Raw genomic sequence first — 23,842 nt, forward strand, 5'->3', positions numbered from 1 at the left:
TTTAAGGTCAGGACTGACAAAGCCCTGGCTGGGATGATTTAGTTGGGAATTGGTCCTGCCCTGCTTTGAGCAGGGGGTGGGACTTGATACTTCCTGAGGTCCCTTCCAACCCTGCTATTCTATGATCTCTGGCTTCAGTTCTGAGTCTCTGGCCCTTCCGAGTTCAGACAGCTGAAAAGATGCAATTTCTTCTTGTCAGGAATTTTTATTCCCTTCCCCTAGAGTTCAAGAGGCTAGGACGAGTTCACGTGCACCTCTCTTCTTCGTGGTGTGGGGACACAATCAATAAAGTGTCCCGTCCTCTCATGTTCCACAACAGTATCCCTGGTGTCTAGGGGCCTTCTTTTGCTGCAGGAAATAACACCTCCGGTGGCAAAGTTGTATTTCAAACTTGGTCATGGCTTCTCTCCAGACTGTGTGGGCGTTTACAATTTCAGAGGAAACACTTAAATATCACCTTCTAACCACAGTTGCCAACTTTCACGTGGTAAATAAGCAACCTGACTTTCATAATAAGCCCAAAATCAAGCTAATCCCATTTCAAAACAAAGCCAAGACAGGCCAGTCGCTAAGAACCCCAACACTCTATGTGAGTAAATCCCCCGGCGTGCAGTTTGGAACGGTGGTGGGCCTGACTCGCTCCCCTCTTGCCTCTCCTTGCCCCTGCTTGCCGGGAGCTGATAAAAAAGAAGCAAAAAGCTGCAACAAGCTACAAGCAAAGAAATAGCCAACAAGCAACTCACAAGCCAAGGAGGAAAAAACAAGCCCAGTTTCTGTGGGTTTTTTTTTTGAAGGTTTGGCATGTCTGCTCCTGAGCTGCTGGTGGCTCTGTGATGGGGGAAGGTGGGTTTCAATAGCAACCAGGCTTCTTGCCAGAGAGCAAAACAAAAGCAGCTCCAGGTGATGTGGTAAATGCACTGCCCACATGAAAGGAGCCCAGGCAGCCGTGGTGACAGAAGTAATAGATCACTGAGCAGCTATAAACACGGTTGCAAGTGGTTGGTGACAGAGCGAGGAAGGAGTCCCCAAAAGAGCCCAAGAGAATAACACTCCTTTCCCACAACCAGGGATAGAACCCAGGAGTCCTGGCTCCCAACCCCCTTCCTCTAACTCAGTAGACCCCCACACCCCTTCCAGAGCTGGGGACAGAACTGGGAATCCTGGTTCCCAGCCCCCCCTTGCTTCAACTGCTAGACTCCATTCCCTTCCCAGAGCTTGGACCACACCCAGGAGTCCTGGCTGCCAGCCCTGCCTGCTCTAGCCCAATAGACCCCCTTTCTGTCACAGAACTGGAAACAGATCCCAAGTGTCTTGCCTCCTGCTCTAACTCCTGGGCGTGCAGCCTCTGAAGAACTCTTTCACCCACGGAAGGACGCAGCTGGGAGCATGGAGAATTCTTGGACCTTGGCGTTCACCAAATAAATGGACTGTATCATGGAACGGAGAGACAGAGAACGGCTGGGAGCCTTTTATTGATCAAAAATCCCCTCCCCGATCCTGCCCGGGAGCATCATGCTGATCCTGGGAACACAAACACAAGAAGCAATGAGCATTCTTTAGCCTTCTCTGCCCCATCACTCAGTGCACTTCAGCTACTGCTCTCCTGCCCCAGAGTTGGGACCTCGTAAACACCCCTCAGCTAAACACCCTCCAGCTAGAGCCACACTCAGAGGCAAAAACTTGTAGAGAGGATGGTGTGGGAGGACTCACTAGGGGTGCTCTCTTCCTTCAGTCTGTTCTGGCCCCAATTCCCCCGTGCAGCTCTAGGGGGCTGTAGCAGGGTGGACCCCTGCTCCTGCCCTGAAGGGGTTAAAAACAGCCCTGGGGTCCTTCTGGAGGGACTGTCCAGGCCCAGGGAACACGATGCAGGGAAACCCAGGGGGGCTAGGCCCACGAAGAGACGGAGAAGTGAGGAGGCAGGGAGCCTGCTGGGGCTGCCAGAAGCCAGGCCACATTAGGAGGCACTGCCCCCTCAGGAGGGTTGAGGGTTGGCCGATGGAGGTGCCTGGAGGCCCGGAAGGGGCCATGCTGGATCTGGAGTAGGTGACACAGGCTGAGGTGGAGATCATGGGGACCCCGCAGGAGGCTGGGACCCAGGCCATCACCCCGCCTGTCAGGGAGAGAGGGACCCAGACGGGATGGGCCCAACAAGTGACGGGGGCCCAGAGGGGACGTATCCAAGAAACAAAATGGACCCAGGTGGTTGTGGGACAGAGCACCAAGGGGACCCAGACCCTGAGGGAAGAGGGTCTGGGGGACTCAAATCTATGGGCACGGCTTGAGGCAGCAGAGCGGGCCCTCCGTGAGTCTGAGGCGAGTGCGGTGGACCTCGCTGAGGAGTATGGGGCCGTCATGGATGAGGAGGTCCGCCTGCAGAAGCGATTGGAGGAATCGGAAAGGAAGCACGTGGCACTGGAGGCACATGGGCGGCTGGTCCAGGCGAAGAAGCCCTCCTATCCCCAGGGGTGGGGGTTTTGAGGGGGGAGGTGTGTAGCAGGGTAGACCCCTGCTCCTGCCCTGAAGGGTTAAAAAGAGCCCTGGGAAGGGGCTGTGGCTGGAGAAAGCAACCTTTAAGCTGGGCTGATTGGGGAAGTGGCTGCAGCTGGGGCCATGCCCCGAACTGAGCAATGGGTGCTCATAAGAAGGCCAGAGGAGCTAGAAGCGGTCAGTCTCTCTCTAGCGGTAGAGGGAGCAGGGCCTGGCTGCCGGGAGCTAGAGACAAAGTACCTGAAGGGAGCAGGGCTGAGGACAACCGAGGAGCGGGGGAGCTCTAGCCTAGAAAGCCCCAGGCTGTGGCTTAGCATTAGGCTAAAAGGTACTGGTGGTTGCAGAGGGCAGCCCAGGGGTAGGCAAGGGCAGCAGGTCCAAACCGCATTGCCTATGATGAGTGGCTGATCCTGCAGTCTGCCCCAGTGAACGGGAGCTAGATGGAGACTGGGCAGTAGCCATATACTGAGGCAAAGTGGGGATAGAGGGTGGGGGTCCCCCGGGAAGGGAAAACCCTCAGAGAAAGGGGTGACTGCTTGGGGGCAGCACTCCATGTAAAAGGGCACCGGATCCAGGGAGGGACACAGGGGCCAGCAGCGGACAGGTGGATCACTGGCCTGCAGAGGGTGCTCCGGGCTCGGACTGAGCTAATTCCCAGAAGTAACCAGCAGGAGGCGCCGCAGGGGTGAGTCCGCTCGTCTACAGGGGCGCTGTGGTGCAGGGAGCAGTGTGGGACCCTCAGGAGAGGTGCTGTCCTATTTGGAGTCAGTGGTGACTCCAGTACCCCACTGACGTGCAAGTTGGTGCTATGCTGCAAGGAATGTTGGGGGCTCAGTGTGGGGTGCTATCCCAGTTGAGTCCTTCCTGACTGTAATACCCCAGTGTGCTGCTGGGGGGCGCTTCACCATGCAAAACCACCTTCACCACCACTCATGGTCATTCTGGATCCCCTGGTATTTTTCATTCACAGCTTTCATCTCCCAACAATTCTGCCTCCAGGTTCCAGTGGATGAAAGAGTCTCCACGGCCCCATCTCATGCACAGCTGTTGCATGGTCCTGCTCCGATTCCTGGCCTTGGCTCTGCCCCTTGGCCTCTGACTCCAGTTCTGACCCTTGCCTCCAATTCCTGTTGGCTGCTCTAATCACTGGCCACAACTGCCCTTGTCTCAGTCATTGGCATTAGGATTGCCTGCAGCTCAGAGGGCTGATGATGTCTCACCGGTCCCAGACTTCCCCTGTAAACCCACTGTTCTGAGCTGAAATTCTGTAGGGGTACGGGGTGGGGGCTGGGGAGGGGACATTTGAGGCCCCTAAAGGGTTATTTTCTTAGGAACAGTCCGTGAATCAGAGCTGCCACCTTAACCAGTTACCTGAGTGCTACCAGCAGCAGTGGGACATGAGGAAGATGAGGCCATTGATGATGAAGAAGGAGCCACCCACTACCAGGAACCGGAGCAGGAAAACTTTATCCGCTGCAGAGACAGTAGAGAAAAGAATTCCCCTGTGAAATGATGCAGTGAATCTTGTATTTGGTTATCAGCTGCCCCCTAATGGAGGGATTGAGACTCTGTGTGTGTGTGTGTGTGTGTGTGTGTGTGTGTGTGTGTGTGTGTGTGTGTGTGTGTGTGTGTGTGTGTGTGCTGCCCCCTGGTGGAGGAAATGCCAGCAGCTCTCCAGGTGTGTGTCTCACTCTGTCGTGTGGATGGCCACACAGAATATATAAGCATTAACGCTACTGCAGTGACTTTCGTTGTTGTACAAGGGCAGGGGTCCATGCTGTGGGATCAGTGGGGGCCGCCGAGTTCTGCCCCGATACTGCACATTTCCGAGTACGCTCATTGTGTTCTCTGCTCTCCCTTTGCATCATGGCTTTGATGGGGAAGTCTTGGTAGTTAGGAAGCAGGAGTTTCCTCACCTGTCACGGTGATGTTCACAGCCTGGCTCCTCGGGGACTGGACCCACTTCTGGCACACCTTCTCCTCATACCCGCAGGTGAATTTCCCAGTGCTGTCAGGACCAGCCCGTGGGATGCTGAGCACAGAGACATTCATAGAGCCAGACCCTGGCCCCGTGGTGTTGATCTGAGACAGTGTGTTCCCAGGGATGAACTCAACTCCATCCTTGTAGAAGTGGAACCTTCGCTCACCGGTGTCCCTAGGGGCCATGCAGGTGATCAGCAGGGGGAACCCTTCCTTAATCACTCCAGACGGGGGATCCAGGCTCAGTGCCGGTTGGGAAGGAGGATCTGAGGGGAGCAGCAAAAGGAAGGGGTTAGCAGAGGCAGGTCTCATGTGGTGTGGGACACCAGGCTAGTGGAGGAGATTAAAGAGGTGAAATGGTTTTATTCAGAGGGACTTTGGGGTATCTGGGACCCAAGAGATTGGAAGTAAATTTCAATCCCTTCCGAGTCAGTTTTTCCATTGCCACCAGCATTGCCCAACTCCCTGGTGTCCCTGGAGACCTTCATCGGTGGGAAAGCACTGAGCACGTACATAAGGCCCACTCCCTGTGGCCAGGATGACTCTCAGTTGGAAGGTCCTATTGGATTCTGCAGTGAGCTGGAGTAGCCAATAATGGCCAGGTTAGACAGACCTATCTTTGGTATTATTGGAGAGCATATTGCTAGACATTGGCCAGCATACTGATCAGCAATGTTGCTGGAAATTGGATGCCAATCTTGGGCTGCTTGGTTTTGACTACTGTCCCTTTTGTCAGCCATATTGTTGGCTGTTGGGTTGCCATGTTGGCAATTGCGTTTCCATGATACTTCACTCACATTTTGATCATTGGCCATATTGAAAGGCCATGCTAGGTAGCAACATCGGTTGTTTGGCAATCATGTTGGCAGTTGGGTTGCCATGTTGAGTGGCTTGGACCTGCCCATTGGCCATATGGAAAGGTTGTTAGGTGGTCATGTTGTCTATTCTGGGCCCAATTTGATACTGAGAGAGACTCATCAGAGAATGGAAGGAGTGGGAAAAAATCACAGATCAGGAAAGAATTCTTACCAGGTTCTGGAGAGGAAAGAGGAGAAACTCTGGAGACAGGTTAATGAGCACAAACTAGTTCGGCAGGGTCAATTTCACCCCAACAACATGATCTCACCCTCTACGGCTATGGAGATAGGCTTACTCTGCTGGATGGGACATGTCCCCAGCTTAGTAACGTTCACTCCTACAGCTGGTCAGAAGAATTCCAACTAAACAGGGGTTTCATTGGAATCTGCCAATTTGTCGCAGTTTAAATGTTTCATGCAGACGGTTAGATTTCAACCGAGTTCTGATGGAACTCGGGCCTAGTTCCATGAGAAAAACATGGCTTCCTTCCAGCTTGCTCACCCAGCATGGGCTCCAGCTTCTTGGTAAATGAGGAGCTGAGGCCTTGGAAGATATAATTCCCAGGGCTTCCGGGCTCACCCGGTGGATTGCCCCAGAGTCGCGGCTCCATTCCCTTCAAGGGAGAACTTTGAAGTTCTTGGCTTTTGTTCCAAACTGGAATGAAACCAGATTTTGAACTATGGAAATCCTCAGTGAAACAGGATCAGCTTACCCAACCCATCATCCAGCTCCATCGAAGAGCAGCATGAATGGGGGACTCACCCAGCACTGAAACAGAGACCGGTTGGCTTCCCACCGACAGTATCTCTTGCCCATTCTGTGCTTTCCAGTATTTGCATGTATATGGTCCAGCATCAGCCATGTGGAGTGCAAGGAAGACCAGTTTGGCTCCCCCGCTTGGGTCAGGGGCATAGGTGGAGATGTCCCCACTTCTTTCATTGTAGAATCTGTATCCCGTCACCTCCCCGACTTTGGGATCTATGCAGCTGACCGTTGCCTGTTCCCCCAGCAGGTACTCGAGGCAGGGGGGGTCCAGAGAGAGTGAGGGAGGTGGTGGTCGGTCTGGAATAGGAGCAGAGGGGTTAGTGAAGAGAGAGTAACTCAAAGTGATACCCAATTCACTAGCACAAACAACCCCACATTTTGGTTCCCTCCTCCTAGCCAGTGAACTATCCCCAGTGTGAAAGCTGGCTGGCCCCCCCTTGATAGTTTACAAGCCGCCAGTATGGGGGGGAGCAGTACACAGTACTGCTCAGGGACACAGTAGCCTGAACTTTTGCACTATCTATTTTCTTCTGCCTCAAAGCAGGAAAATCCTGCTCCAAACCAGTCAGTACTACCCAAATAATGAAGGCATAAAATTTTACACTTAACACTTGATTGGTAACACGCAAGGGTCTTTGTCTAAATGTATATAAAAGGTTTATAAAATTTGTGTAAAAAAAAGTCTTTTGTAGCAAAGTACAGGCTCTCCTTTTTTTCTGCAGAATAAAGCATTTTTCCTTATCCCTGTCAGGCTGTTAATTGGCTCTCAGCTAGGCAGACCCAATATTTCGGTAACACCAAGACCACCCAAAGTGGGGGCAAGTGGGGCAATTTGTTCCAGGCCCCACAGAGACCCTGCGAGCCGCTCCAGGTTTTCAGTGTATTTCGGTGGCAGGCCCTTAACTCACTCCGAGTCTTTGGCGGCGGGTCCTTCAGTGCAGCCGAAGACTTGGAGCAAGTGAAGGACCCACCACAGAAGTGCTGCCGAAACCTCGGAGCACCGCCCGGTGAGTACAAGCACCGCAAGCGGTGGGGAGGGCGGAGAAAAAAAAAGAAGCCTCCATGATCGGCAGCACTTAGACTGCTCTACCTCCCCCGCTTCATTCTTTGGCGGCTCGTCCTTCCCTCCGTGAGGGACCTGCCGCTTAATTGCCGCCAAAGACCTGGCCCTGTCCCAGGCCCTCTGAATCCTGTGGGCGGCAGTGGCTATCCCCTAAGAAACAGATCTTGTGATAGCTCAACAGGAGCTGATCTTCTCCAAGGGATGTATCTCAAGAGGAGCGGCGATGTGGGGAGCATGAAGTTGTCTCTGAAAAATGTTCATCCCCAGTTCTCATTACCAGAGCGCTCCGTCTGAGATACAGTTAGTTAACAGATAAGACACCACTAGATGGCGCTCAAGAATATGCAGCATGGTTCTTGGTAGAACATTTTCCACTTAATGGATTTTTTTTTCCATTGGAAAATGAGATTGTTGTTTTTTATATAAATGGGAAAGGAAATAATTTCCAATTATTTTTTTCAGTTTCTGAAATTATTACATAGTAAGGAAAAAAACTGGAAATAAAACCTGAGGGTTTTCCCCAAAAAATGAAAAAAATCAGGTTTAAAAACATGCAACATTTTGAAAAATGTGTGTTTCAAAACCATTGAGTTTTCCTCCACATTTTCTTAACTCTCACCACTTTGTTATCATTTTCCATTGGGCAAAAGATGGGACACAAATGAATACTCTCATTTATAAGTATGGAGCAAGAATAATAGAATCATAGGACTGGAAGAGACCTCCAGAGGTCATCTAGTCCAGTCCCCTGCACTCATGGCAGGACGAAGTATTATTTAGACTATTCCTGACAGATGTTTGTCTAACCTGCTCTTAAAAATCTCCAACGATGGAGATTCCACAACCTTCCTAGGCAATTTATTCCAGTGTTTAACCACTATGACAGGTAGGAAGTATTTCTTAATGTCCAACCTAAACCTCCCTTCCTGCAATTTAAGCCCATTGTCCTCAGAGGTTAAGAAAACCAATTTCTCTTCCTCCTCCTTTTAACAACCTTTTATATACTTGAAAACTGTTCTCGTGTTCCTCTCAATCTTCTGTTTTCCAGACTAAACAAACCCAATTTTTTCAATCTTCCCTCATAGGTCATATTTTCTAGACCTTTAATTATTTAGTCAGTCTTCTTTGGACTCTGTCCAATTTGTCCACATCCTTCCTGAAATATGGCACCCAAAACTGGACACAATACTCCAGCTGAGACGTAATCAGCATGGAGTAGAGTGGAAGAATTACTTCTCGTGTCTTGCTTACAACACTCCTAATACATCCCAGAATGATGTTCGCTTTTTTTTTGCAACGGCATTATGTTGTTGACTCATATTTATCTTGTGGTCCACTATGACACCCAGATCCCTTTCCGCAATACTCCTTCCTAGGCAGTCATTTCCCATTTCGTACGTGTGCAACTGATTGTTTCTTCCTAAATTGGGTACTTTGCATTTGTCCTTAATGAATTTTTTCCTATTTACTTCAGACAATTTCTCCAGTTTGTCCAAATCATTTTGAATTTTAATCCGGCCCTCCAAAGCACTTGCAACCCCTCCCAGCTTGGTATCATCTGCAAACTTTATAAGTGTATCCTCTGTGCCATTATTGAAATAATTGATGAAGACATTGAACAGAACCGGACCCAGGACTAACCCCTGCGGGACTCCAATTGTTATGTTCTTCCAGTGTGCTTATGAACCACTGATAACTACTCTCTGGGAACGGTTTTCCAACCAGTTTTGCACCACCTTATAGTAGCTCCATGTAGGTTGTATTTCCCTAGTTTTTTTATGAGACGGTCATGCGAGACAATATAAAAAACCTTACTAAAGTAGATGTGGTATATCTTGACTGCTTCCCCCCATCCACAAGGCTTGTTGTCCTGTCAAAGAAAGCTGTCAGGTTGACACGATTTGTTCTTGATGAATCCATGCTGACTCTTACTCATCTCATTATCTTTTAGATGTTGGCAAATTGATTGCTTAATTATTTGCTCCATTATTTTTCCGGGTACAGAAGTTAAACCGACTGGTCTGTAATTCCCTGGGTTGTCCTTATTCCTCTTTTTATAGATGGGTACTGTATTTGCCCTTTTCCAGTCTTCTGGAATCTCTCCCGTCTTCCATGACTTTTCAAAGATAATCACTAGTGGTTCAGATATCTCCTCAGCCAGCTCCTTGAGTATTCTAGGATGCATTTCATCAGGCTCTGGTTAGTTGAAGACATCTAACTTGTCTAAGCAATTTTTAATTTGTTCTTTCCCTATTTTAGTCTCTTCTGATCCTACCTCATTTTCACTGGCGTTCACTACGTTAGATGTCCAATCACCACCAACCTTCTTGGGGAAAACCAAAACAAAGAAGTCATTAAGCACCTCTGCCCTTTCCACATTCTGTTATTGTTTTTCTCCCCTCATTGAGTAACTGGCTTACCCTGTCCTTAGTCTTCCTCTTGCTTCTAATGTATTTGTAGAATGATTTCTTGTTACACTTTATGTCTCTAGCAGGTTTGAGCTCGTTTTGTGCCTTGGCCTTTCTAATTTTGTCCCTACAGACTTGTGTTTTTTGTTCATCCTTTGTAATTTGACCTAATTTCCACTTTTTGTAGGACTTTTTTTAAAATTATTTTTAGATCATTGAAGATCTCCTGGTTAAGCCAGGGTGGTCTCTTGCCATACTTCCTGTCTTTCCTACGCCGTGGGATAATTTTTTTTGTGCCTTTAATAATGTCTCTCTGAAAAACTGCCAAGTGTCTTCAATTGTGTTTTCCCCTTAGACTTGCTTCCCATGGAACCTTACCTACCAACTCCTTGAGTTTGCTAACATCTGCCTTCTTGAAACCCATTGTCATTATTTTGCTGTTCTCCCTCCTATCGTTCCTTAGAATCATTAATTCTATCACTCATGATCATTTCACCCAAGCTGCCTTCCACTTTCAAATTCTCAACCAGTTCCTCCCTATCTGTCAAAATCAAGTCTAGAACAGCCTCTCCCCTAGTAGCTTTCTCCACCTTCTGGAACAAAAAGTTGTCACCAATACATTACAAGAACTTACTGGATAATCTGTGTCCTGCTGTGTTATTTTCTCAACAGATGTCTGAGTAGTTGAAGACCCCATCACTACCAAGTCCTGTGCTTTGGATGATTTTGTTAGTTGTTTAAAGAAAGCCTCATCCACCTCTTCTTCCTGGTTCGGTGGTCTGTAGTAGACCCCTATCATGACATCACCCTTTTTTTACCCCTTTTATCCTTACCCAGAGAGTTTCAACGTCTGTCTCCTACTTCCATCTCAACCTCAGTTCCAGTGTACACATTTTTAATATATAAAGCAACTCCTCCTCCCTTTTTTCCCTGCCTGTCCGTCCTGAGCAAGCTGTACCCTTCTATACCAATATTCCAGTCATGCATATTATCCCACCAGGTCTCTGTGATGCCAACTATGTCACAGTTGTGTTTATTTACTAGCATTTTGAGCTCATCCTGCTTCTTCCTCATACTTCTTGCATTAGTAAACAGAAATCTAAGATACTGAATTGATTCTTCCCCCAGTTCTGTCTTGCATCTCCTTTATCCCTGCTATAACAGCCCATGCTCCCACCTAAATCTGAACCTTCTCTCAGGTCTCCACATTCTTAACTTACCTGTGGGTGTTGGTCATCTGCCTCCTTCGAACCTCTTTTAAAGCCCTCCTCACTAGGTTAGCCAGTCTGTACCCAAATATGCTCTTCCCCTTCCTCGATAGATGGACCCCATCTCTGCAATAGCATCCTCACAGCCAGGCTTTCATCACCTCCAAGATGCATCTGTCTCTACCTCACAGTATCATTAGTGCCCATATGGATGAGTAGCATGGGGTAGTAGTCAGAGGGCCAGATGGTCCTCGACAACTCCTCCATAAGATCTCAGATACAGGCTCCTGACAGGCAACATACCTCTTGAGATGCCATGTTGAGGCAACAGATGGGTGCCTCCATCCCTCTCAGAAGAGAGTCAGCAACCACCACTACCATGCATTTCCTCCTGGGAGTGGTGGCTGCAATTCCCCTAGCCTTGGGAGTACATTGCTTCTCCGCCTCCTCCTTTGGGGGTGATTCCTCATTGCCAGGGCGGCATATCGATTTTCCAGCACCATAGTGGATGGGTTGGGAGTAGGGGTGGAGCACTGCCTGCTGTCAGAAGTAACCAGCAGTCTGTGTCCTCCATGTGGCAGAGCCATATCCTCCTCCCCTGGTGGTGTGACAACAGTTGTCTGTAGCTGGATAGCATTCTCAGCCTTGGATGGCTCCATATGCATACTCTTGAGGAATTCCTCATGGGCACGGATGCTCCTCAGCCTAGCCACCTCTTCCTGTACCTCTCCCACCTGCTTCCTGAGAGATTCCACCATCGGGCACCTTTCATAGAATCACAGAATGTCAGGGTTGGAAAGAATCTCAGGAGGTCATCTAGTCCAACCCCCTGCTCAAAGCAGGACCAATCCCCAGAAATATTTTTGCTCCAGATTCCCTAAATGGCCCCCTCAAGGATTGAACTGACAACCCTGGGTTTAGCAAGCCAATGCTCAAACCATTCAGCTATCCCTCCTCCCTCCTCACAGTGGATGTTCCCCCCAGCCTGGGTTTCTGTGAGTGGGAAATGCAGGCCACAGTCTCTGCAAGTCCACCAGGATCTAGATAGAGGCATCCATGATCAGATTGTCTGTCTGGATACAGGCGCAGGTGCAGGAGACAGGAGCAGTGCTGGCAGTGCTGATGCAGCTCTTCCTAACCATAGCGACTACATTGCAACTCCCTCCTACAAACTCCCTCTCAAAATCCCCTGTGCGCTAGCTCCCCTTGGTTGCTTAGCCTCCAGCTTTTAAGCTTCTCTCCTAGGTCAGCCCCACCTCCTTGTTAGTCACACGGGGGCGGGGGAGGTGATCACAAGGTTGATTGAGGTTGATCAAACATGATCAAGGATGATCCAGGGAACAAAGGCTCGGACAGACCCCAGACACACACGATCCCACCTGACCCAGTAACTGAAATAACTGAAATAACCTGAAAGTGAAAGAAACACACAAGCAGTCAAACAAACTCACTCACGCCAAGGTTAGTCCTCACACCTTGTTCATTCAGCTGGGGGATCTCCTTCTCCCTCTCTCAAACTGTCCTGTTTGCGGTCCCCTGTTTGCCAGCTGAGATGGTGGGTGAGATAATGTCGTTTATTGGACCAATTGTCCGTTAGTGGAAGAGACAAAGAAGAGCTCTGTGTAGCTTGAAAGCTTGTCTCTTTCACCAACAGATGATCCAAGAAGCAATATTACTTCGCCCACCTTGTCTCTCCAATGACCTGGGATCAACGCTGCTCCAACAACACAGGTACAACTATTGAAATGAAACATTTCACAGAATCCTCTAAATGTTGAGCTGGAAGGAAACTCGAGAAGCCATAAATCCAACCTCCTGGGCTGTGGCAGGACCAAGTAAACCTAGACTATCCCAGGTGGATGTTTGTCCATCCTGTCCTTCAAAACCTCTAGTGATGGGGATTCCGCAACTATCTCTGGAAGCCGATTCCAGAGCTTAGCTCCTCTTCGAGTTAGAAACTTTCCCCTACTATTTAACCTCAATTTCCCTTGCTGCAGATTAAGCCCGTTGCTTCTTGTCCTTCCTTCACTGGACATGGAGAACAAGTGATCTCCATCTTCCTTAGCACATCCCATAATATATCTCCAGATTGTTATCTGTTTTGCAGCTATTTCCAGCCCATTCCCTCCAGTCCTCTTTTCTGAAGACTAAACATGCCCAGTTTTTTTAAAACCTTTCCTCTTAGGTCTGATTTTTCTAAACCTTTCATCATTTTTGTTGCTTTCCTCTGGACTCTTTCCAGTTTGTCCACAACTCTCCTCCAGTGTGGCGTCTAGAACTGGAGCAGTACTCCAGCTGAGGCCTCACCAGTGCCGAGCAGACCAAGACAATTACCTCCCGTGTCTTACGTACGACCTTCCTTTAATGATATTTGCCAACCTCACAATGATATAAGGCTTTTTCTCAACTGCATCACACTCTTGACTCATCTTCAGTGCGTGATCCACTATATCCCCCAGATCCTTTTCAGCAGTACTACCATCTAGCCAGTTATTCCCCATTCTGTAGTTGTGCATTTGAATTTTTTTCCTTTCCTAATGACTATCTAAGTGTTGCACTTTGCACTTGTCTTTATCGAATTTCATCTTGTGGATTTCAGGGCAATTCTCCAATTTCTCAAGGTCCTTTTTAAATATAACTTCATCAACCTACAATAAAGTTCTGTCTGCTTCCTCTTGAAACTTCTTGAGATTGGGACATTCCCACAGGGTGTTTGATTTCGACAAAACCAGATACTTCAATAAAAACAGCTCTGGTTGAAACTTTCCAGCCAGCCCTGTGAATAGCTTAGTCTTGTACATAGGAACATAAAAACGGCCAGACTGGGACAGACCAAAGGTCCATCTAGCCCAGTATCCTGTCTTCCAACAGTGGTCAATGCCAGGTGTCCCAGAGGGAATGAACAGAACAGGTAATCATCAAGTGATTGCCCAGTCCCAGCTTCTGGCAAACAGAGGCTGGGGACACCATTCCTGCCCATCCTGGCTAATAGCCATTGTTGGACCTATCCTCCAGGAACTTATCTAATTCTTTTTTGAATCCTGTTATAGTCTTGGTCTTCACAACATCCTTTGGCAAAGAGTTCCACAGGCTGACTGTGTGCTGTGTGAAAAAATACTTCCTTTTTTTGTTTTAAACCTGCTGCCTATTAATGTTATTTGGTGACCCCTGGTTCTTGTATTATGAGGAGTAAATAACACATCCTTGTTTACTTTCTCCACAGCAGTCATGATTTTATAGACCTCTATCATATCCCCCCTTAGTCATCTCTTTTCCAGGCTGAAAAGTCCCAGTCTTATTAATCGCTCCTCATATGGAAGCTGCTCCATACCCGTAATCATCACCTTTTAACATCTCCTCACTGAACTCTCTCCTTCTCCCTATTCATAGACTCATTATAAGGTCAGAATGGACCATCTGTGATCATCTACCCTGACTTCCTGTAGTATAAAGCAGGCCAGAGAGTCCCACCCAATCATTCGTCCATTGAGCCTATATCTTGTGGTTGAGATAGAGCACAAAATACTCTTCCAAGCCCCAGTGACAACTGAAATGCTAACACTTAGTCTATAAGAGCAAGGCTCTAATCACTGAGCGATGGGGCCATTGTAGCTGGAAAACTCTCCACCTGATAACATGGACTCACCGTAGACATTTAGGGTGATAGGATCACTCAGTTTGGATGGGATCTTCTGCCCGGGTGGCCAGTATTTACAGCGGTAGGACCCGGAGTCATGCACATTTAGACTAGGCAGATTGTAGGTATGGAGAAGCTGACTCTGGGTCTCTGGAGAGTCCACTTCAGCTTCATCCTTTAGAAACTGGAATTGCATGGCCTGGTGCCCTTTGGGTGTCAAGCATGTGAAGGTAACAGAATTGCCAACACGGTAGGTGGAATATTCTGGGCTTACAGTCAGCAATGGCTTCAGGGAAGCTTCATCTGGAAGCAGAAAGTGGTTTAATAATATTTCCTAGCGATTTTTATCAGTCAATCTCCAAGCATGAGGTCTGTCTCATTATCCCCACTTTACAGATGGGGGAACTGAGGCACAGGGTGTGAAAATGACTTGTCCCAGGTCATGCAGCTGGCCAGGACAGCTCTAGGCCACTATACCCACAACTGAATAAAAGCTGCAGCAAGTAGCTTGTGATAGGGGTGGCAGCGGGCTTCTAACCTCTATCACCAGGCCATCCCAAACTTGCAATCTATGGAGTCATCCCAGCCCACTTCCTAACCTGCCCAGAAACTGAATTTCTTCAGCTGACTCCAGGGCACAGTCCCATAGCAACAACAGAATTGCCACCTGGATTGGACTCCAGATCTCCCAGTGCAGTATCTCGCCTCAGACACTTTGCAGATGTTTCAGGAGAAGCTGCATGGGACCTTGCAGATGTGGAATAATCTCTCCTCTTGATCACTAAGAGTTACTGATTGGCCTAAGCCCTGAAGCATGAAGTTTAATATCCCTTCTAGTGTTTTTTGTTAGCATTATTCTAACTCCGGCTATTCTTGTTAAACATACAACCCCCTCTTTGAATCTTGCTAAACTTGTGTCCTCAGCCATGTCTTGTGGCAGTGAGTTCCAAAGCCCAGTGATCTGTTGTGTGGAAAAAAATATTTCTTTTGGCTGGTTTTGAATTTGCCACTTTTCAGTTTCACTCTTTTTATTGCGTTATGAGTGGGGCTGTTTGAAAAATGGATATTTTTTTGGTTGGAAAAGTCAAACAGAAAATGTTTTGTGTTGGACCGAACATTTCTGAAATATGTGGAGCACTGTAAAGTAACAACAGCAAAAAAATCATTTAGCATTGAAGGAACCATTTAGTTTAGACAAAATCAAAATGTCTCGTAACTTAGAGCATTTTTACACATTTCTGACATTTAAAAAAAATTAACGTGGAGAGAAATGTTGAAAGGAAACACTCTTTCATTTTGAAAATATCAAAACTCTCTATTTTGTTTCATTTCCCTAAATGAAAAATGGGATGAAATTGACACATAGTTGCAAAATGTTTTGATATCACCGAATCTGCCTTTCTGGATGAAAAAATGTTGTCTGTGGCAAATGTTTGCGCAGCCCGAGTTGTTATAGAATTGTAGGACTGGAAGGGACCTCAAAAGGTTTTCTAATCCAGTCCCCTTCGCTCAAGTCAGGACTAAATATCAGCTAGACTTTTGAGATAGGCAAAACAGAAGCTCCCAGCTGAAGAGAAAATTCCAGTCTCTTTCTCTACAATTTGATATGTCTCATTGTCAAACACACAGCTGCCTCCAAAGGCTCAGGAAAATAAGGTCAGTGGAGCTGTGAGGGTGTACTGAGCAATGGCTGGGACAGGGAACATGCGAAAGCTCTGGGATTGTGGAGAGTAATCTTTTAAACCGTGAGCTCCCCCTGCGACTCCGTGGCCAAAAGGGCTAACGTGATCTTTGGAGGCATAAATGGGAATCGTGGAAGGGACTAGAGAGGTTAGGTAGCCCCTGTAGTTGAGACTGGGGCGATGGCTGCTGGACTCCTGCATCCAGTTCTGGTGTCCCCAATTCAGGAAGAGCAGCAAACAGTCCTGTGGCACCTGATAGACTAACAGATGTATTGGAGCACAAAAGCTCATGCTCCAATACGTCTGTTAGTCTATAAGGTGCCACAGGATTCTTTGCTGCTTTTACAGATCCAGACTAACATGGCTACCCCTCTGATACAATTCAGGAAGGATGGTGCTAAATTGGAGAGGGGTCAGAGAAGAGTTACGAGTATGATTAAAGGATTAGAATGAGACACTCAATGAACTCAATCTATTAGTTTACCAACGAGCAGGATAATGGGTGAGGTCATTACAGACATCAGCACCTACAGGGGGATCAAAAATGTGATAATGGAGTGTTCACTCTAGAGTGGGGTGGGCAAACTTTTTGGCCTGAGGGCCACATCAGGTTTCATAATTGTATGGAGGGCTGGTTAGGGGAGGGGGTCGTGGCTCGGCCCCCACCTCCTATCTGCCCCCCCCAGGACTCCTGCCCCATCCAACCCCCACTGTTTCCAGACTGCCCTCCTGGGGCTCAAGCCCCATCCACACACCCCCGCTCCCTGTCCCGACTGCCCCTGGACCTCCGCCTCCCCATCCAACCCCTCCTCTCATTCCTGATGCGCCCACCAGGACCCCTGCCCCATCCAACCACCCCTTCTCCATGTCCCCTGACTGCCCCTGGAACCCCTGCCCCTGCCTTCCCCCTGGTACCCCAACCAACCCCCCCTCCTTCTTGATTGCCCCCCTGGGACCACTGCCCCCATTCGACTCCCTGTTCCCTCCGACCCCTATCCACAACCCTGCCCTCTGACCACCACTCCAAACTTCCTGCCCTCTATCCAATCCCCCCTGTTCCCTGCCCGCTTACTGCGCTGCCTGGAGCACCAGTGGCTGGTGGCACTACAGCCGCACTGCCCATGTGGAGCTGGGCCATGCTGCTGCTGCCACTGCCACGATGCAGCACAGAGACCGGGTCAGGCCAGGCTCTGCAGCTGCACTGCCCCAGGATCTCACAGTCCCACCACCCGGAGCACTGCATTGGCGGAGGAGTGAGCTGAGGTTGCGGGAGTGAGGGAACAGCGGGGGAGGGGCCGGGGGCTAGCCTCTGGGGCCAGGAGCTTGGGGGCTGGGCAGGATGGTCCTGCAGGCTTGATGTGGCCCGCGGGCTGTATTTTGCCCTCCTCTGGTCTAGGGGACTACGGTCTAAGAAGATCTAATGACATTAATCCTGATAAACCCAAATGCTCTCAAAATCCACATAAAGGTCCCTCTCCACTTTGAACCTTGTTAACTCTTGGCCTTTATGACATCTTGTGGGCAGGAGAACCGCAGTCTAACCACAAGTTTTATGTGCATGTGTTTGAGGGGGAAAGGCCCTGCCCCACTCCTGTGGCCCCTTTCTCTCAGGGCAGGGCTAAGGAAGGCGTTCCTGTCTTGTGCAGTGTATCAGATTTGTCAGTACTAGTCCTGGCCATGACTAGGAAAAATGAGGAAGATGAGTAGCGAGTGCAATGCACAAATGAGGTTTCCTCCAGGACTGCAGACCGGAGGCCGGTGGGAGCAGAAGTCTATTCATAAACCATTTTAAACGTTTCCTTTGCAGCCATGCTAGCAGCCCCTGAGGAACAGACCGTCTCCTTCCCAGGACCGGCGTCAGCTGGGTGAGCTGTCCATATGTCATCCTGCTAACATACAGAGAACCCCCCAAATTGAGCCATTACGTGACTCACTCTTCAGCCGTTGAGCATGCTTGTGTGTGGGGAAATCACAGCTACTCATTGCATGGAGGGGTGGAGAGGGTGTTCGGGGGCAAGACAGTTTTCTCAGCGTGTGAGAATTTGTGACACTTTGAAATTTTTGTCCCGTCCCAAATTGTGAAGAAAATTGAAAATCTCTCAAAGTGGGTGAATCTAAAATCTGAGCAATAGTCCAGAGGGGGGGGGTCAATGGAAATGATGGTTTTGAGAGGCCCACATTTGGTTCTTCAACACTTTCAGAGTGGAAATTTACTAACATTTCCAAAAAAAAAGGTTCACCTTGAAAAATGAAAGTTTCCGGTTCGACCATGTCAAAACTACTTTCACCCGAAATCTCAAAATTTGTTTAACCATTTTTTCCCCACAAAACTCTTGCTTTCAACAAAATGGCATTTCTCAATGAAAAAAAACAAAACAAAATGTCACTGGAGAATTCCTGACTATATCTAAATGTGAGACCCTCCAACTCACTTCCCTCAGTGGCCATCATGCAAGTCTAGACTGCAGCAGTTATATGAGACACACTAGAAGGGTAAGAGGCAAATGAGACTTTGGAACTCATTGCCATGGGATGGGGCTCCAGCTCTAACTATAAGAGGGGCTGAGACCCTCTGACTCCTGTCCCTCAGGGGCTATCATGTGAGTCTGCACTGACGCAGACAGTTTGATTTCTCATATGACACTTTGAAAGAGCAAGAGGTAAACGAGACTGTGGAACTCAATGCCACAGGATGGAGCAGTTCTGTGTGTGATATGACCCGAGAACCTTCAACTCATTTCCCCCAGAGGCCACATCCTGACTGTGGACAAAGTGGATAGTTGGCTTTCATAGAAGATGCTTTGGAAGGGGAGTAGGCAAGTGAGCCTGTGGAACTCATTGCCACCAGATGGGGCTGAGATAAAGGACTTAACAGGATTCAGAATGGGCTGGGATGTTTATCTGACTGCCACAAGCTACCAGAATTTATGCCAATGCAAATGTTGCCAGGGGGTATGAAACCTCAAGTTTCAGGCCTTAACCCAGTCTCTACCCACTAAGGATCAAGGTGAGAGATTCTTGTGAGGGTCAGATTACCCCATGCCTTTGGGCACTGGCTGCTGTCAGAGACAGGCTAGTGGAGTCAACAGACCGTGGTTCCTATGCTCCTGTGGGGCCCCTTGAGCCATGCACAGGGTGGACATGGGCTCGGGGTAGAAAACCGCTCCTTTCCCTCTAGGAGAGAGAGTTACCTGAGGGGGCCACCGGCCGGGGTACGATCTGGAGACAGGCTGAAAGAGAGAAGAGAGGGGATGAGGGCACTGGATGTGGGACCGAGGGATGCAACGAGCTCAGGACAGACAGGCAGGGTGAGGCCGAGGGAGGTCACTTACCCAGCAAGGGCAGAAGGAGAGTTAGCGCCATGCAGAGCTGGTGGCTCGGGGGCCGGGAGCTGGGTTCTTAGTTCTGCCACCAGTGCTGTCTCCAAGCTGCAAATTAGAGACTCATCCCCTCTGCACATCCCCAGTGGCAGGAAATGCAGACACCAAGCCACACCGCCAGTTTCCCCTCGGAAATGTCAAAACCCTGGGCAGGACAGCTGAAGATGTTGCACCATCTCCCACGAAGCCTTGCACTGAAGCAATGGTCTCTTCTGGTCTTAGAGACTGGAACCGGCTTTGATTCCCCCCTCACCCTCCTAGACCAGACCTGGTGCACCCTAATCTCTCACACACACACACCAAATTCGGTCAGAATCTATCAAGGTGGGGCTGGATTAGAAAAAGGAACAGATCCCATATCTCATTCCCTGAGCCAGCCAGTCCCCCACCCTGGGGGTGGATCAGAGCTGGCACCCCCCAGAGGGCAAAGGCCCTGTGCCCCTGTCATAAACAGATAAGTAAGAGTTAATAGAACAAAAGTGTTTCATATCTCTTTTGCCTGGAAAGGGTTAACAAGAACAGTGAGCCTGGCTGTCACCTGACCGGAGGACCAATCAGAGGACAGGATACTTTCAAATCTTGAGGGAGGGAAGTTTTTGTGTGTGCTGTTAGTGTTTGGTGGTTGTTCACTCTGGGGGCTCAGAGGGATCAGACGTGCAACCAGGTTTCTCTCCAATCTCTCCGATACAGGCTCTTATAAGTTCAGAATAGTAAGTGATAGGTAGATAAGGCGAGTTAGGCTTATGTTTGATTTCTTTATTTGCAAATGTGCATTTGGCTGGGAGGAGTTCAAATTTGTATTTTGCTGGAAGGATTTTAATTTGTACTTGTATACTTAGGCTGGGAGGGTATTCCCAGTGTCTATAGCTGAAAGACCCTGTACCTATTCCATTTTAAATTTACAAAGATATTTTTTACTGTTTTTCTTTCTTTAATTAAAAGCTTTTCTTGTTTAAGAACCTGATTGTTTTTTTATTCTGGTGAGACCCCAGGGGACTTGGTCTGGATTCACCAGGGAATTGGTGGGGAGAAAGGAGGGAAGGGGGGGAGAGAGAGGTTAATTTTCTCTCTGTGTTAGGGTTACTTTCTCTCTCAGGGAGAGTGTGGGAGGGGGAGAGAGAAGGAGGGGGAAAGGTGGATTTTCCTCTCTGTTTCAAGATTCAAGGAGTTTGAATCACAGTAATCTTCCAGGGTAACCCAGGGAGGGGAAGCCTGGGAGAGGCAATGCTGAGGGAAAGGTTTACTTTCCTTGTGTTAAGATCCAGAGGGACTGGGCCTTGGGGGTCCCCGGGCAAGGTTTTGGGGGGACCAGAGTGTACCAGGCACTGGAATTCCTGCTTGGTGGCAGCGCTACAAGTACTAAGCTGGTAATTGAGCTTAGAGGGGTTCATGCTGGTACCCCATCTTTTGGACGCTAAGGTTCAGAGTGGGGAATTATACTATGACAGCCCCATTCCCCACATCCCCACGCCACCCACTCCTCACAGTTGGAATCCCAGTTTCCCATGCTCTAACCAGTAGAGCACACTCCCTTCTCAGAGCCATGGCAGTTTATTGATTTAAACACCTAACCCTTTGAAGCTTAAGTATAAATCAGCCCTAGAACAGTATCGGCAGAGTTCAGCTGCTTTCCAAAGCTGTTGGTTATTTTGTCAGGAGTTATAGCTGTAATAGGCTTGTCTTTCACATAGACATGTCCCACCCTGTTTGGACTGCTGCTTTGTCCTGGGCTCAAAATGAGGTCATGTGGCAAGGAGTCCCACCGGCTAATGCCGCATTGTGTTTTTTTTTAAAATGTGACTATTTCTGTGTGTTGATGCAGACTCAGCCGGGAGATGAGGACAGCAAGTGTCAAAGTGTCTGCCAGTGTGAGGAGAGGAAAGATGTGTTTTTGTTTAAGGGATTGGAGCTTGGCTCTGGTGACCTGGGTTCATCTGCTGCTCTGCCATAGATTTCTGGTATGACCATGGGAAAAGCTACTGTTGTCAAAGTGCCTAAATCCCCCATGGAATCCAGCGGGAGTGGGGGGCTTAGCTTCTGTATGCCTCTGTTACTCCCCCTGATTCCGTTTCCCCATTTATCAACTCTGCTCTAGCTCACGAAAGAGAAAGTTTAGGGGGGACTTGATCCAAGTTTGTAAGTACTGAGACAGACCCAGGCCGGTGGGGTACAGGAGTCTGGTAGAGGGCAAATAGACTGGTCACTGGATGAGTAGTTTTCTGTTCCCTGAGTGACCAGAGCAGGGGCTGCACTAGAGTAATCAGGAACCTGCTAGTACCAATTAAGGCAGACAGGCTGATTAGATCACCTGCAGCCAATCAAGGCAGGCTAATCAGGGCACCTGGGTTTAAAAAGGAGTTCACTCCAGTCAGGTGAGGAGGAACCAGAGTGGAGGAAGTGTGTGAGGAGTTGGGAGCAAGTGGCACAAGGAGCTGAGAGTGAGAGGGTGTGCTGCTGGAGGACTAAGGAGTACAAGCGTTATCAGACACCAGGAGGAAGGTCCTGTGGTGAGGAGACAAAAGGTGTTTGGAGGAGGCCATGGGGAAGTAGCCCAGGGAGTTGTAGCTGTCATGCAGCTGTTATAGGAAGCACTCTAGACAGCTGCAATCCACAGGGCCCTGGGCTGGAACGCGGAGTAGAGGGCAGGCCCAGGTTCCCCCCAAAGCACCCAACTCCTGATCAGACACAGGAGAAGTTGACCCAGACTGTGGGGAAGATCACTGAGGTGAGCAAATCTGCCAATAAGCGCTGGACCCACCAAGGTAGAGGAGGAACTTTGTCACAGTACCTAGATGGAGACCAAATATGTGAGAATGGACTCTGCAATCTAGCTCAGAAATGTCTGACATGAGCCAATGGCTGGAAGTTGAATCTTGACAAATTTGGACCAGAAATAATGTGTACATTTGAAAGACTGAGAGTAATTAATCAATAGAACAATTCTCCAGGGGTGTGGTGGAGTTTCCGTCATTGGCTTTGTTTCAATTAAGACTCGATATTCTTCTATACAATCAACTCTAGGCTGAAGCAGGAATTCATTCAGGGTAGTTCTGTGGCCCATGTTATACAGGAAGTCAGATGAGACGGCCACTGTGGTCTCTTCTGGACTCGGAAGCCATGAATTGATGGAAATACACGTCATGTTGAGAAGGTCACAGATCCCTTGTCTGAGTGGGGATCTGTGAGGGCAAATCTCCTAAATATTTAGGAGTCATCCAGTATCTTCAGTGATGGAGACCATATCAAGACCTGGGTGGAAAGCTCAAGGAGTGGAGAACATTGAGTAGATATGCTCAGCACTCAGAGCGACGGGCTTTCTAGTCTTGGAGACGAGTGGGCCATTTTGGAAAACAAGTTGGTGATGGATCTGAGACTGTGGGCAGCTCCCTTCAGTTGATGCCATGTGACTCAGGAGATAGTTGTGTGACCTTCTCAAGTGCCCTGTTGGGATGTCTCCTCTCTATGGGCAGACTTGGGATTTGCAGTCCCCCTGCAATTTCTGGTGGTCTCAGGTCTCGTCTGAGCTCATATCCTGCAGCGCGCACTTTCCCAGGGAAAGGAACGTCGGTGAACCTTCCCCATAATGTTGGAATGAGCTCTTTGGCCCACTCCAGAGGCCAAATCACATTGACAATGTCGATGCAATAACCTCCAAGATACTGTGTTCATCACCTCCTCTTCACCTAGAAGGGTGGCAGGGTGCCCCAACTGGAGGGCTTTGTCCTATTGCATCTCCTCTTAGCATCATCGGCTCCAATCCCAACCCACTTTGACAGTAACCAAGAGTCATTCTCCCACTTCCCCGGCAGTTCTTTGGATGAACTGAATTTGCTGGCTCTTGGTCCAGTTCGATGGCTGCCCATATGGCACAAGTGCCTAACACTCACCAGCTGCCTTCCGTGACTGCTGGCTAGAATGAGCGATGGACAATGTCCTTCCTAAAGTGAACACAAGGACATCAGGTCAGTGGTCCAGCTAGCGCAGTATCCTGTCTTCCAACACTGGCTGTTCCCAGATGGTTCACTAGGAAAAGTCGGAACAGGGCAATCATTGAGTGATCCATCCTTTGTTGTCCAGTCCCAGCTTCTGCCAGTCGAAGGTTTAGGGACACCCGGAGCATGGGGTTGCATCTCTGACCATCTTTGCCAATAGCCATTGATGGACCTACTCTCCATGAACTTCTCTAATTCTTTTTTGAACCCACTTATATTTTTGGCCTTCACAATATTCCTGGGCATCGTGTTCCATGGGTCATGTTCTTACCATATCCCTCCTAGAAGGGAAGTCCTTCCAGGATGGGTGGAGGGTAGATTCAGTTATTCATGGCCTTCCCCACCCCACGCCCCCATGGCCCCATCTGTGCTGGAGGTTCCC

At 48.8% G+C, this 23,842-nt stretch overlaps 1 protein-coding gene across 2 annotated transcripts; it reads right to left on the bottom strand.

The window, feature by feature from the left end:
• Positions 1 to 1,446: 1,446 nt before the first annotated feature.
• Positions 1,447 to 19,525, bottom strand: LOC115638213 (Fc receptor-like protein 5). Of its 2 annotated transcripts, XM_030539787.1 has the most exons (7): positions 19,421 to 19,525; positions 19,280 to 19,318; positions 14,416 to 14,709; positions 6,088 to 6,387; positions 4,404 to 4,733; positions 3,859 to 3,960; positions 1,447 to 1,521 (listed from the first exon to the last, which is right to left on the bottom strand). In XM_030539787.1, the coding sequence occupies exons 1-6, from the start codon at positions 19,449 to 19,451 to the stop codon at positions 3,866 to 3,868; spliced, it is 1,089 nt and encodes a 362-aa protein (XP_030395647.1). In that variant the 5' UTR covers positions 19,452 to 19,525; the 3' UTR covers positions 1,447 to 1,521; positions 3,859 to 3,865. The 2 variants fall into 2 exon arrangements, with proteins under 2 accessions (XP_030395647.1, XP_030395649.1); XM_030539789.1 differs by lacking the exon at positions 14,416 to 14,709.
• Positions 19,526 to 23,842: the final 4,317 nt, after the last annotated feature.

This window comes from Gopherus evgoodei, chromosome 21, assembly GCF_007399415.2.
Source record: "Gopherus evgoodei ecotype Sinaloan lineage chromosome 21, rGopEvg1_v1.p, whole genome shotgun sequence".
Lineage (NCBI taxonomy): Eukaryota > Metazoa > Chordata > Testudines > Testudinidae > Gopherus > Gopherus evgoodei.

Coding starts and splice junctions, on each gene's coding strand:
- LOC115638213 (XM_030539787.1), bottom strand. CDS start 19,451: ATGGCGCTAACTCTCCTTCTGCCCTTGCTGG. Junction 4,734..6,087: donor GGTCTCTGTTTCAGTGCTGG/GTGAGTCCCCCA, acceptor TGCTCCCCTCAG/ATCCTCCTTCCCAACCGGCA. Junction 3,961..4,403: donor TGTGAACATCACCGTGACAG/GTGAGGAAACTC, acceptor CTGTCTCTGCAG/CGGATAAAGTTTTCCTGCTC.